At 48.0% G+C, this 14,064-nt stretch overlaps 1 protein-coding gene and 1 pseudogene across 1 annotated transcript; one reads left to right on the forward strand and one right to left on the reverse strand.

The window, feature by feature from the left end:
* Positions 1-3,055: 3,055 nt before the first annotated feature.
* AVPR1B (arginine vasopressin receptor 1B) lies at positions 3,056-9,513 on the reverse strand. Its single transcript, XM_032467039.1, is given in 3 exon segments — positions 3,056-4,621; positions 8,489-8,513; positions 8,515-9,513. Coding segments are annotated over 3 exon segments (1,353 nt in total). The 3' UTR covers positions 3,056-4,292.
* A 3,463-nt stretch (positions 9,514-12,976) lies between these two features.
* LOC116659231 lies at positions 12,977-13,263 on the forward strand (annotated as a pseudogene).
* The last annotated feature ends 801 nt before the right edge of the window (positions 13,264-14,064 follow it).

Here is a 14,064-nt window from a genome sequence, read left to right on the forward strand (position 1 = left end):
TAATCAAAAATTTGATCTCTTTTTCTGTGTTTGTTTTTGAAGTATAATTGAGGTGTACAGCATAGAGATTCAGTTATACATACATATATATATTCTTTTCCATACTCTTTTTCATTATAGGTTATTACAAGATATTGAATATAGTTTCCTGTGTTATATAGTAGGACCTTGTTGTTTATCTATTTTGTATATAGTAGTTTGTATCTGCTAATCCTAAACTCTTAATTTATCCCTACCCCCTCCCCTTTGGTAATCAAAAGTTTGTTTTCTGTCTGTGAGTCTGTTTCAGCTTTATAAATAAGTTCATTTGTGTCATTTTTTTTTAGACTCCACATGGAAGCGATATCATATGATATTTGTCTTTCTCTGTCTGACTTACTTCACTCATTCTAATCTCTAGGTCCATCCATGTTGCTGCAAATGGCATTCTTTCATTCTTTTTACGGCTGAGTAGTATTCCATTGTATAAATACACCATAACTTCTTTATCCAGTCATCTGTTGATGGACATCTAGGTTGTTTCCATGTCTTGGTTAGTGTAAATAGTGCTTCTGTGAACATTGGGGTGCACATATCTTTTTGAATTAGTTTCCTCCAGATATATGGCCAGGAGTGGGACTGCTGGATCATGTGGTAACTCTATTTTTAATTTAAGGAATCTTTATACTCCTTAAATTCCTAGGCAGGAATTTCTATACTCAGGCCCTCATCCCACTGAAGGAACCTCTTGTTCTTTGCCCTTCCTTGTCAAATACATCTTCCATGAACTTAGAGCAAAAGAAACACATGTTCAAGTATCTCAGGAGAACTGGGTCAAATGAGAGGCCAAGAGTTTAGAACTTTAGGGAAAGTTAATATGGCTTTAGAGCTGGGAATCTGTGTGACTTTCCCAGTCAGCTCCTGTGGGTCATTTACTGCTTCAGACTCACTTCCAGCTCCATACTGCCACCATGTGGCCCCAGGGCAAATGCCAGGTCACTCTTGCTTCCTTTTCCCTCGTAAGTGGGTGAAGGGGTACCAGGAAGGTGGCTCCCCAACTCTCAACCTTCCCCCTGCCCCGCCTTACTCAAGGAGATCACAATTTTATTTTAGCTTGCATACAATTGTCATTGCCTATAGGAAACAAAGATGCCCAGAAATTTCCTGGTTGTTAAGGAGTCTTATTGGTCAATTTCAACCACATTTCTGGCTTCTGGATCCAGGAGTGAGCTGCTTCGGCAGAGGCTGGGGCTACATAGCCTCTTGACAGGTAAAACATCTATTACATACAAGACACAGACAGAGTCATCTGGAAAATTCCTGACCTATACCAAACATAAAAGCCATTCTGAGAAATGCCCACAGTCAAGCAATTAACCTCCTCCTGCCATCCTCCGCCCTGCCCACCCCTTACCCCACTGCTCCCACAAGGGTTCCAGGGGACTGAAGTGCTGTATTTCACAGCGTCCACAGGATAGCTCAGCCCAGGGACATCATCATTCAATTTCTCCTGGGATGAGCTGTCAGAAATGAGAGTGACCCAGAGAGCACGGAACTTTCTTCTTGCTTCCCACAGGGGCCCACCTCCCTGAACCCTAGCCAAGGTCCTTGTGCTGTTTCAGGATGTCTGTGAGCACTTCCTACAAGGACTGCAAAAGCTGTCATTCACAGATCCAGACACAATCCTGCCATTTCCTTCAGGAGCCTCCTGGAACAGGCCCCCAAGATCCCCATCCCAGTGTCAAGTTGTCCCACTGGCCTCAACATCCGACAGCACCAGCTCTCTGGAAAAGATCAAGTATAGCCTTTCCATGGGAGGAACAGTGAGGGGCCCAAAGCCACCACCACAAGTAAATCCCCTCGTATGATGCAAAGCTGGAAATATAATCGTGGTATTATTTGCTACTCTTTGCTAGAGAAGGCATGGAGTGGATATGGAAGGGGCTCTGGCCAACCTTGACTCCAGGACTCCTCTCCCCTCTCTCCTGAGAGTCTTCAGGGCCCAGTGCCCCGGAAGTCACCCTCCGGATGCAATCCTGAGCCAGGCCATTATCTTCTCTAACAACAGAAGAGTGTTCTACAGTCTATGGCCTCACAGATCCCTCCCAACAAGGTGGGCATCCTTATCTCTGTTTAACAAATGAAGAACCTGTTGCTCAAGAGATTGGACTACTTGCCCACATCAATACAGGTAGAAAAGACGTGAGATGAGGACTCAAACCCAGGTTTGGGGATACAAGGCTAATATCCCTTCTGTCTCCCAGTCATCACAATGAGCAATGTTTACTTGGTACCTAGTATGGACACCAGGGTCAGGAACTGTGGCCTGAAGTGAGGGTGACTTACGTAAGCAGAGGAACAAGCAACTTCAACAGCTCAGGCTGGTGTGGGAGGCTCCTAAGCCCAGCTCCTTCAGGGCAGATGGACAGGGAAGAGGTGGTTGGACGTCAGGGACTGACATGAGCAACAGGATGCAGTGAAGAGAGACAGTGGGTTCCCACATCTCCCCTTGAGCCTCGGTCCCATTAGGGCCCATGTTCCACTCTCCATTTCTCATGTATTGAAAGGCTGGGATGCTTTGTTCATCCACAACACTCAGCTTAGGTTCTTTTCTTTTAAGGGAATTTAAGGGGTCTTCTTAGGGCTAAGTGGCTTCTTAAAGAAGGCACTCCTCCAAGCTTCCCTAGAAGTGGAGGGCAGAGTGAGTCTGTTCCCTAGAGCTGCTCTCAGGTGCTCTTAATTAGGTAAGCAACCCTACAAGGTATGGGTTCATGGGCTTAGTGTAGTTCATGGGTGTACAAACCACCTACCCATCCACAGCCCTACTTGACCCTCATAATGAAGACAGCCAAGAATTAGCCAGCATTTTCCTGATGTTGGTCATGGTTGGTGGCGCAGTGGCAGAACCAGGACCCAGTTCTCCTGACTTCAGCTGATGCTCTTTCCACTGTCAAGGCCATCTCTCAGATGAGAACCAGAATCACGGTGGGGAGGTTATCCCATGGTATAAATCCCACTGGAGATAATGATGAACAGGACAAAGCCCCAGATTCTACCTACCAGGCTGTCTCTCCCGGCATCAGCATCACAGAACTGAGGCCAATAGTGAACGGTATGGCCATGGCAGGACCCACAGTCACCAGAATTGAGTCAAAAGGCATAAACATCATTATGAAAATTCAACAATTCTTCTAACAGCCTATTGGTTAGAATATCCCTAGAGAACCTTTCACCAGTCTTGCCAAGTCATGAAAGGGGTAGAGCTGGCGAAGACAGTTCATCTCTGTCCTGCAGAAGGCTGAGGCCCAGAAAGGGAGGCGACTAGCCCAAGGTCATACCTGAAGGCGGAGCCAAATTTCAAACCCTGGGCTCTGCCTTGATCACAGCAAACACGTGACATGTATGGAAGCTCTGAAGAGCCTCCAATAAATCCAGAGCCACGGCCAAGTCGCTACTTTCTCAAAGGCTGTCTCCTCCATGCAGCCTCAGAAGAAGGAGCAGTGCGGGTCCCTTGAGGGGAGGAGAGAGAGAGACGGGTCCCTGCCGCCTCTGACGCTCCCTCCCACTCGTATTTTTATTGCGACCATTTTCATCTCCTCCTTTCACCCCCTCTGTTTCTCACACGCACTCGCAGCAGGTCATTACACTGAGAATATGCATCGTTTGCCCCTGTCACCCACCCTGATTATAATGCAAGATGGACGGAGAGAAGGGAAGTAGCATTTGCGGACTTTCCTCATTACCAAGTGCTCTGCTAACCCTGAACCTCCCTGCAGCAGTCAGGGGGACATAGCAGGTGAACCCCCATCCCATTCACTCTTCTTCATTAAACATCCTCTCTCTACCAAAAATAAAAAAATCAAGAATTCAAATAGGGTCTTCCTCACACTTTTTCATTCCTCCCCTCTCCTGGTTGAACGGGGATGTGCTAGTCAGGTTAGGTTGGGTCAAGCAACCAACAGAGGAGACCAGCCTCTGAGTTCTTGCTGCCTGTGAACCCCAGACAGGACTGTTCTAGGCCTGGCCCAGATCTGGGGCCTCACAACTACCACCTAGGTGGTCCCCAGACACCCCATGAATATGGCAGGATCAGGGGAGCAGTTTGATTTTCCCTGACTCTCAGCATGTGTGATTGGGAGCAAATGAGGGCACGTACAATCAGGGGTAGGAGCAGCCATTCTGGTCTCCTCACCCTGCCCCAAACTGGGATCCCCGAACTCCAGCCCTGATGCTCCCAGCATTTACGCCCAGTGCTGAGATGAGCAGATCCTCCACTAGCCCCTGGGGCAGCACCACAATCTGGGGAGCGTTTGCTAAAAGATGCCGATCTCAGTGGTGACATTCCCAACCACCTGCTCTGAGTCCTTCAGTGACTCTTCGGGCCCTGGCCTCCCGCTGAGTCTGGAGCTGAGGCTGAGGGCGGGCGGGCCACTGGAACGGGTCAGCAGCGCGGCGCGGCGGCTGGACAGGCTGACATTGGAGAGCTGCCGGCGCATCTGGGGCCGGGGACCCCCACAGCAGGCCAGGCGGCGCAGGGGGCGCGGCCACACGTGGCTGTTGAAGCCCATGTAGATCCAGGGGTTGCAGCAGCTGCTGAGGTTGCCCAAAAGCATGGAGATGGTGAAAGCCACATCGGTTGAATCTGCCAAGAGAGAAGCACCAGGATTGCAGAGCTTGAAGGCACAAGAAAGAGAGTCCTCGTCCCTGCTGAACAGAGAAGGAAACTGAGTTCCAGAGAGGACCAGGGACTCACATGGAGTTCTATAATTATAACGGAGCACAGCTGGGACTCGAACCTGGGACTGCTGACTCCAGAGTCTTGCCTCTCTGATTTGCTTATTTGTTTGTTTTGTGCTGCAGGGTGCTGGCAAGAGCTGAAATTTGCTCCAGGTTGATTTTAGAGGTGTAAACATGATTAGGGACAGGACCAGCCCAAATAGGAGACACTGTCTTTGCTCTAAAACCGAGACCTTGAATCCCTTAATGGATGTAGACCTAAGATGAGGCAACTTCTATAAAGCATGCAGGGAGAATGACCATGACTCGAAGCTAAGATCAGGCACCCCCAGCCCATTTGTGTCATAGATATGGGTGCACATTGCCTGCTGGATTCTGCCCTCCTTGACCCCTTGGGGTCAGAACCACTCATTCTGCCATTCAGTCATTGAGCACATGAGTATCAACTGTGCCAGGCCAGTGCCAGGGGCCTGGTAGGGCAATCGGTGGAAGCGGACGTCCCTACAGGTCCCATGACGTCATCTCCAGATGCACAGCTTCTAGGTACAGGGCATCCAAGCATCCCGTTCCAGAGCAGTACTTGTTTTCTGTCCTCAGAGATGATATCCAGAGAATGCACTGTCCTGTGGGGAAAACCAATTTCTCTCTTGGGCAGTCAAAATGTGAGAGTGCAACAACTCTGATAAAATTCCTCCCAGACACAATACTCTTTTCTGAAGATGAAATGAAACTCCACATGCCAAGAGGAAAGCTGCTGGGATGGGCCCCGGTCTCCTGCTAGACGTACCACGGCTACAGCTGCAGCATGGGCTGCACACTGAGTTACCCGCTCTTCGGTGGAGGTTACAGAATCACTGAGCGCAGTGCTGGAGCTGGAAGGAAACTTAAACTAAGTCTTCCTGCTTTAAGGCAGCAGTTCTGCACCCTGCCACCATTTTGACCAACAAACCCAAAGGCAAAGTTTAAGTGCCTGTTCTGTAAGGCACCACGAAAGCTCCAGAAATTCTGGGGCCTCGTGTGCCTCTTCTGTGGGTGTGCTCCCCGTTGTGGCCACTCATAGTTCAAGAGAAGGGAAGACACAGGGTCAGAATATTTGAGATAAGACATGAATCATAAGATTGAGAAGCTGAAGGCATCTGGCTTGGAAGGGCAGGCTGAGGGCGCGGAAGTGAAGGTGAGGAGGGCGTAAGTGGAGGAGGGACCAGACTCCACAACAAACACAGCCTCCTTCAGTCTTGCCTAGGTTCCAGCCTGCTCCCCCAGTTAACATTCTACCCAGGGGCTGCAGAAGACTTGGGAAGTTGCTTTGGCTAAGGGGTAGTATTCATCCCATCTGCTCCGTCGACGTCTATTTAGTGCCTAGGCCAGAGACTGAGGGGCCCCACAAGCTTTCTCACTTGGGAAGGGTCTATTTGATTTGTCCTCATCTGAGTGAGGCCCAGTGTAGGGGCTGGAGTCCGCAGAGGCTCCACCCATCAGCCCTCAAAGGCAGATCCACTATTAGTCACAGGCAGCCGCTGACTGCGTCCTGGCAGATGCTCAACTGATGGTCAAGGGCAGGGAAAAGGGCGAGGAGACAGACAGCCTTTCACCAAAGACTTGGGGACAGGAAGCCAAGAGGCCAGTGTGCTGTGGAGGGAGACTGGGTTTACTGGAAAGTAAGTTTAAAGTAATGAATGTCAGCCTAACTCAAAGGGCCCCCAAGAGCTTCCATTTTTCTGAAGGAGCACATTCTCTAAGGGACAAAGCTTTGTTCCTGTACTCCTTTCTCAGAGAAGCCCTTGGTAAGTTGTAAATCACTCTGCACATGGTCCTGAGGGACAGGCTCTTGATGCACAGCAGGCAAGCAGGAAAGCCTGCACTGGCCAAGCGGCAGGATCCCCATCTTTTCATAGGTGCCTTGATAAAGGGGTGAATGGCCATCTCACCCCGCTGCCATCAGCTAAGCTGTGACTGGGAATAAAGCCACGCTATGGCTAAAGCTTGGCCCACAAAGACCTTGACTCGAGTCCTGGCCCCATCTCCTACTAGCAGTGGCACTTTGGACCCATTATTTCACCTCTCTGAGTCTCAGAGTACTCAGACGTAAAGCAGAGAAGGCCACCTCGAAGGAGCACAAAGCCTGAACGTGCTTGGCGCTAGGAAGCCCTCCTTGCTTCTGTTCTGTGCTTGACGAGAGCAGGGAGGTCGGGATTAATGTGCTCATTGCTTAAAGGGTAATTTATAAATAGTCCCTTGTCCAGATTGATGTCTAAAAGGTGGCTAAGAAGGGGTACGTTGGGACTGCAATAGTTTAGTACTATTGTCACACTTCTCTTGCAGAGTTTCATGTTAATTTCTCATCTCTTGTTAATTTCACGAACGCCTTCCCCTTACTTCATCTCTCTACAAAAGCAAAGTGTTTGGCTTGAGTGTGTCATAGGATGAACAAAATGAGGTTAGAAACAAAAGCACAGGGAAGGGGGACCACTCCTTAAAAGCTGGTAGGAAGTGGTAGCCTGGTCTCCTGGCCAGTGAACCCTCAAGAAGTTTCCAGAGGAGCCTGTGCACAGGGCCTCCCACATTCCACTGGTCATACACCCTGAGCTGCGCACAAGATGCAGTGTGCTGCGGAGCACACCGTCACGCCTTTTCACAGACACCCAGATAGGTCAACACGCACTTGTCCCCACGCCCTACTCTTCTTAGGGGAACAGGAACAGATGTCTTTGAATATCACTCTCCAACATTTTGGCTTCCCAGGCACCACACCTATCTTTCTGAGAATGAGATCACCTTCAAATGGCCTGACTATCCAGCAGTGTCTAAAACTTAAAAGGCTGCCATCTACCTCACTCCAAAACAATGACCAGAACAAGGCCTCCCATGTGCCCACCGGAACACAGTCCTCTTGGAGGGTCCCATTTTATTTTTCACATAGGAGGTAGGCCCCTCTTCTCATCACTTTCAGAACCAGGGTTATGAAGGTGTGGGGCACAGAGTTCAGGAAAAAGACAAGGAGAGGGGCCTGGGTTCTACTCTTCACTTTGCCACTTTCTAGCTGTGTGACCTTGGGAAACTCACATTTCCTCTCTGAGCTTTTGCCTCCTCATTTGTAAAATGAAGGAGGTGAAATTGGAATTTCAGGGTTGTACACTAAGGCTAATCAATTGGAAGTGGCTGTTGAAAAGGAGTTCAAAGTTGTGTTCAGGTGTAAGGGGAAGGATGCTAAGAGACACAGTTCCTGGGCAACAAATTGCCATCCCGGACCGAATCATTTGAACATCCCTTTCAAACATCAAGCAAACTGTCAGTTGCTTGGCCAAATCTACTAATGGGCATATTACAGTGGGGCCACATAGTATTTTACTTTTTAATTTTTCTTTTTTAAAAAATATTTTGAGGGGGATTATTTATGTATTTATGTATGTATTTATTTATTTATTTAATAGCGGTACCAGGGACTGAAACTTGGACCTTGTGCATGCTAAGCATGCACTCTACCACTGAGCTATTGCCCTCCCCCTGCCATATAATATTTTTAAATGTTTAAATTAGTTAACCACAATTTTAAATATGGAAATTTCACATCAAAGATACTCACATGACATCAGCTAGCTGGTTGGGAGTTGCAGCTGCCCCCTTCACATGGGACAGGCACATCCTTCTTAATTGCTTCACTCATTTGTTACCTGCCTGGCCCTGGGAGCCACTGTAACCTCATTCTAATCCTCCTCCTCTCCCTTCTCTGCATTTTTCCACCTCATACTCTACCCCCCACCCTGGCCCCAACCAGACCACACACTTGCCTTCATCGGGAGCATTTTCATCCCACACAGTCCACATCTGGACACTGAAGAAGGGTGCCCAGCAGGCGATGTAAGCCAGCACAATGACGAAGGTCATCTTCACAGTTCGGATCTTGGCCCGTGAGATGGTGCTAACGCTGCTGACCCGAGATGGCAGCCCCCGCGTGGCTGCGGCTGGGACAGAAGGTGAGGATCTCTTCCAAGTCCTCCAGCCACCTCCTTCTACCCTCTGGGCCTGTGTCTTGACTTTTAGATTCTTACAGATTTCGTGGCAGATGAGGCTGTAGCAGGCCGTGAGCATGGCCACAGGTAGGATGAAGATGGCCAGAGTGGTCCAGGTGATGTAGACCCGTGGTCCCCAAGGGAAGCGAAAGTCTGCCCAGCAGTCCAGTACTCCGGAGCCCTGGATCACCTCTCGTAAAGAAAAAATGAAGACTTGAGGGAGGCTGAGGACGGCAGCCAGCAGCCAGGGAGCAGCGATGAGTGGGTAGGTGGACTGGCTGGGCTGCTGGAGGCTGCGCAGTGGGTGACAAACGGCCAGGTAGCGGTCCAGGGTCATGGCCAGCAGCATGTAGGTGGAGGCGAACATGCTGAGCACCTGCAGGTACTTGATGGCCCTGCAGAGGGGGTCGGGGCCCTGAAAGCGGTAGGTGATGTCCCACAGCAGCTGGGGCAGCACTTGGAAGAGCGCCACGCCCAGGTCAGTCAGGGCGAGGTGCAGCACAAACAGGTGCATGCGGGAGCGCTTCCGGGCTGGCTGTCCCACGGTCAGCAGCACAGTCAGGTTGCCCCCGGTGGCCAGCACCAGGATAGTGGCCAGGACTCCGATCTCCACCTTGGCCAGCTCCTCATCCCGGCCCAGCCAGGGTGTGGTGGCATTGGGGGCAGAGAGGGTGCCCCTGCGTGTGGGGCTGGCGGTCCAAGGAGGCCCAGAATCCATGGTGGAAGTTTGCTGGGAGGGAAAAGGAGGGGGAAAGGAGGAGGGAAAGGGATGGAGGGGACTGTGCATGCAAGTGGAGGGGTTCGATGAATGAGATGACGTGGGGAGGGGAAGGTTTAAGATGGAAGAAAGAAGAAATGTGGGGATGACAGGGAGAAGGGTGAAACTGGGTGGAAATAGTTAAAAGGTCAGGGATAGAGAGGATGAGGGAGAATGAGATCGGGAAGGAGAAGATGCTGATCCCAGAGAGGGGAGGAGGAACCCAGAAGGGAAAGTGGGGAGTGGTCAGGGAAGCAAGGTGTCAGGAAGGGAAGAAAGGATGAAGCTGTGCACAGTGAGGCTTCTGGAAAGGATAGAAGGCTGGGGGAGCTGGCACTACTCCCAAATCCACCCCAAATTCACTTTCTCCAAACTTTTCTGGAAGCGGAAAGCGGATGTCGCTAAGCCTGCTTGGAGGCGCAGTCCGGGGCTTTGGCAGCGCCCGCCAGGCTGGAAGCTCCAGCAGGGCCCGCGCGCCCGGGCGGTCGGACGGCGACCGGCGGCAGCGGGAGCGCAGCGGCTCGGCCCCGGCGGGTTTTATGGGCTCGCAGCCCGAGAGCAGCGGCCCCTCGGCGCGCCGGTTGGCTCCCGCGGAGGAGGGCGGAGTGACACTCACAGGCACCCCGTTGGCGGGAGGATCGAGAGGCTGGCTGGAGGAGTTGGGGTGGATGTCGGCGGAGGCTCAGGAGGAGGGACAGAGCTGGCGGTGGACCAGGAACAGGGAGCGAGAGAAGCGGACGACTCGAGCAAGCACATCACCAGACGGTGGGACTCATGGACCCGTAGGCAGACATAACCTCATCTTCGCTGGTCCTGGAACCGTTGGACTGTCCCCCAAGACAGGTGCACAGCCCGGGGATGGGGTATGGCTACCCACCCACGTGGGGACTCTAAGACCAGCAGCACTGTTGGGCGCCCCCTGTCATGGGCTCCTCGTTAGACAAGAAGGGTCCAAAATCTGCCAGGGTGGCAGGTGGGTGAGGTAGGGCCCCAGACGGAGCCTTCAGCTCTTGGGAGGGACGTCTGACCGCAGACACTGGTGGGAGACTTGGATCCATAAAGGAGGGGAGGGGGAAAGAAAGCGAGGACTTGGGCAGAGAGGGGGCAATAGTGGTGACAGGAGGAAGGTGGGGATGGGAGGAGTTAGATCCAAGATGATGAGACCGGTGGATGGGAGAATCTGCCTCTGAAGGGGAAGTCTTAACCCGCAGCCTCCCCCCAACCCTCGATCTTTCAAGAGCAGTATCCTAAAGGCAGTTAACCACCCTGTGAGGTAGTAAACTGAAGCCCATAGAAATTAGATGACTTGCTTTAGCAAGATCACAGCACTAGTAAAGCAGGAGAGGCAGGACTAGACCCAGTGTGCTTTTTCGAGAGCAGACTTGACTAATATCCAGTATATGAGAGCCACTGGTGCAGAGGGTACAAATAAAAATAAACCACCAGCGCCCGGAGCAAGCCTCCAGTTCAGCGGACAAAGCAGTGAGTGGTACTGATTGTAGAATTCACTTTATTTTTAGGTACATATAGGAGGTGGATCACTGGGACTCTCCAGAGCAGATTAGAAGTTCATTAGGAGTGACAACAGCCCAGTCTACCACACTCAGAAGGGGCAGGGTCCTTCATGGTGCCAGAGATCCTCTTGTCTTGTCCTTTAATCAAACCAGACCCCCACCCTTTACAGTATCACCTACACATCCAATTAACATCACATCTTGGAGCGTCTCCATCCTAAACAGCCTACACATTCATCTCCGCTTCATCCCCCTGCTGCAGTTCAAACACTCACCACTTCTCACCTAAAATACTGTAGCATCCTCCTTTTGGGCTCTGTAGCTCAAGCCCCAACTTCTCAAGGATTTTACTCTTTGTAAAAGGTTATTTTAAGTCTCTTTACTGGATCATTCCCATCAGCCGGCAAACAAACTATAGTGTTGTGCATTTAAAAATATGTATATATACATATATATATACATACATTTATATATTTAAAAGCACACCTCAGACACTAGACCCCCACCTCCCACTGTTACAGTCTCTTCCCCTTCACAGCAAAACTTAAAAGGGCTGTCTGTGCTTGTCTCCATGTTATTGCTCACAATCATTCACTTCTTGATGTATTCATTTTAAACTATATACATTATGTTTTTAAAATGTCCCATATTACATAAATGATACCATACTCTATGTACCATTCTGGAACTTCCTTTTTAAATTCTATTTTATTTTTGAGATCTGTCCATGAGAATGCATTGGCTAGCTCTAGTTCATTCAGTGTAGACTGCATACTGCATACTCTTCAAGCATATGCATATAACACATTTTATTTATTCATTACCCTGGGTTTTTTTTTTAATGTTTTTCACTTTTATATATTTTAAAGGTTATTTTCCATTGACAATTATTATAAAATATTAGAGCTTTATTACCAATAGAGCAGAATTCCTTCCCCCTGCTCTCCTGTGGCGTCCCCTCCCCATGTTGTATGCATCCCTGAGTGTATCTTACACTAAATAGTTTGTATCTCCCACTCCCCTGCACCTATATTTCCCCTCCTTCCACACTGGTAACCACTAGTTTGTTCTCTGTATCTGTGAGTCTGCTTCTTTTTTTGTTATATTCACTAGTTTGTTGTATTTTTTAGATTCCACATATAAGTGATATCATACATTATTTGCCTCTGTCTGACTTATTTCACTTAGCATCATGCCCTCCAATCATCTATGTTGTTGCAAATGGCAAAACTTCATTCTTTTTAATGACTGAGTAGTATTCCAGTGTATGTTTTTGTGTGTGTGTGTGTGTGTGTGTGTGTGTACCGCATCTTCTTTATCCAGTCATCTATTGATGGACACTTAGATTGCTTCCATATCTTGGCAATTGTAAATGATGCTGCTATGAACATTGGGGTGCATGTATCTTTTTGAATGAGTGTTTTTGGGTTTTTTGGATGTATACCCAGGTGTGGAATTGCCCAGTACCTTGTTTTTATTATTTAGGTTATTTCCAGATTTTTTTTTTTTTTGCTACTTATTTTTTCAATGCTACAATGAACAATCTTATATATGTTCACTCTCCCACCAGCTGCATTTGAGTTTCCTTCCCATCATCCTCATAGTCAGATTTTCAAATTTTCACCAATCTGACTGGTATGAAATAGCATCTCATTTTGCTTTTATTTTCTTTTTCTCTGATTACTAATTATTTGAAGTATCTTGCCATATATTTATTTGTTGTTTGGATTTCCTCTTCTGTGATTTGTTCATATCCTCTGCACAAATCTTTATTAGATGTTTTTTCTTATCAGTTTGTCGGAAATCTCTGTATGTTCTGATATGAATCTTTTATGTATTCTAATATGTTGCAGGTATCTCCTCTTATCTGTCACTTTTAATTTTGTTTATAGGGTCATTTGTTACAAAGAAAATTTAAATTTTAATGTAGCCATGGTCCCAGCTCTGTCCTGGAGTGAGGAGATTGTGTCGTTGGCTGATTCCGGGAGGTTCCAGACAAAACGAGCAAGGTTGTTTGCAACAACCATCTGGGGAAGAAGGTCCGTCTTAAGTGTAATATTGATGACACCATCGGGAACCTTAAGAAGCTGATTGTAGCCCACACTGGCGCCTGTTGGAACAAGATCATATTGAAGAAGTGGTACAGGATTTTTAAGGACCACATGTCTCTGGGGGACAATCCACGATGGGATAAACCTGGAGCTTTATTACCAATAGAGCGGAATTCCTTCCCCCTGCCCTCCTGTGGCCTCCCCTCTTCTCCCACCCTCACCCCCCCATACTAGTATAGATGCTTGTTTTTAAAAACTCATGTTAATAAAATAATTGCCGGTATTTCAGAACAATATTGATTTTTGTAACTTGCTCTTAAACTCAGCAATTTTGCTGCACACTCTTATATTAGTAAATTACTTAGGCCTCTCTATGCATGCATTGTTGTCTGCAAACAACAATCATTTTGTGTCTTTTATTCTGAATCTATTTAGCTCTTATTTCCTTTTCTTGTCTTACTATGATAGCTAAGTCTCCACTCCAATGCTGAAAAGCAGGCATCATCGATTTCTGATGTTAATGAGAATGCTTCTGAAATTTCACCATTAAGTATTATATTTATCGTAGATCTTCTTCACTTTTTAATTTTTGAAATATACTTAATTTTTATAGGCACACAGTATAAACAGTCAAATGATTCTATAGTGGAGTTATGAGAAAAGTAATCCCCCCACACTACCCCTATTTTTTAAAATTCCCTAGAGGTAATAATTTCTTAGTTTTCATTTTAAGCATTATTTATTGATCTTTCTTTTGAGCATATAGCACCCTTTCAACACAGACCCACTGCTCGCATGCCTGTTTCCTGTACTCCCATCTTCCCAATAGAGTGATGGAATAGTGACCTGCGAGTTTCCATCTGACACTGACTTTGTATGATCTGAAAGTTGAATCTTTAGAGAGTAATAAAAACTTCTGGAGCCTCTTGCCCAAAATATTGAAAAATTTAAGAAAGATGATTCATCCTCAAATAATTTAATCCAATCCTTTAAAAAAAGGATTTGTTTCCATGGAT

The sequence above is a fragment of the Camelus ferus genome, chromosome 23 (assembly GCF_009834535.1).
Source record: "Camelus ferus isolate YT-003-E chromosome 23, BCGSAC_Cfer_1.0, whole genome shotgun sequence".
NCBI classification, from domain to species: Eukaryota; Metazoa; Chordata; class Mammalia; order Artiodactyla; family Camelidae; genus Camelus; species Camelus ferus.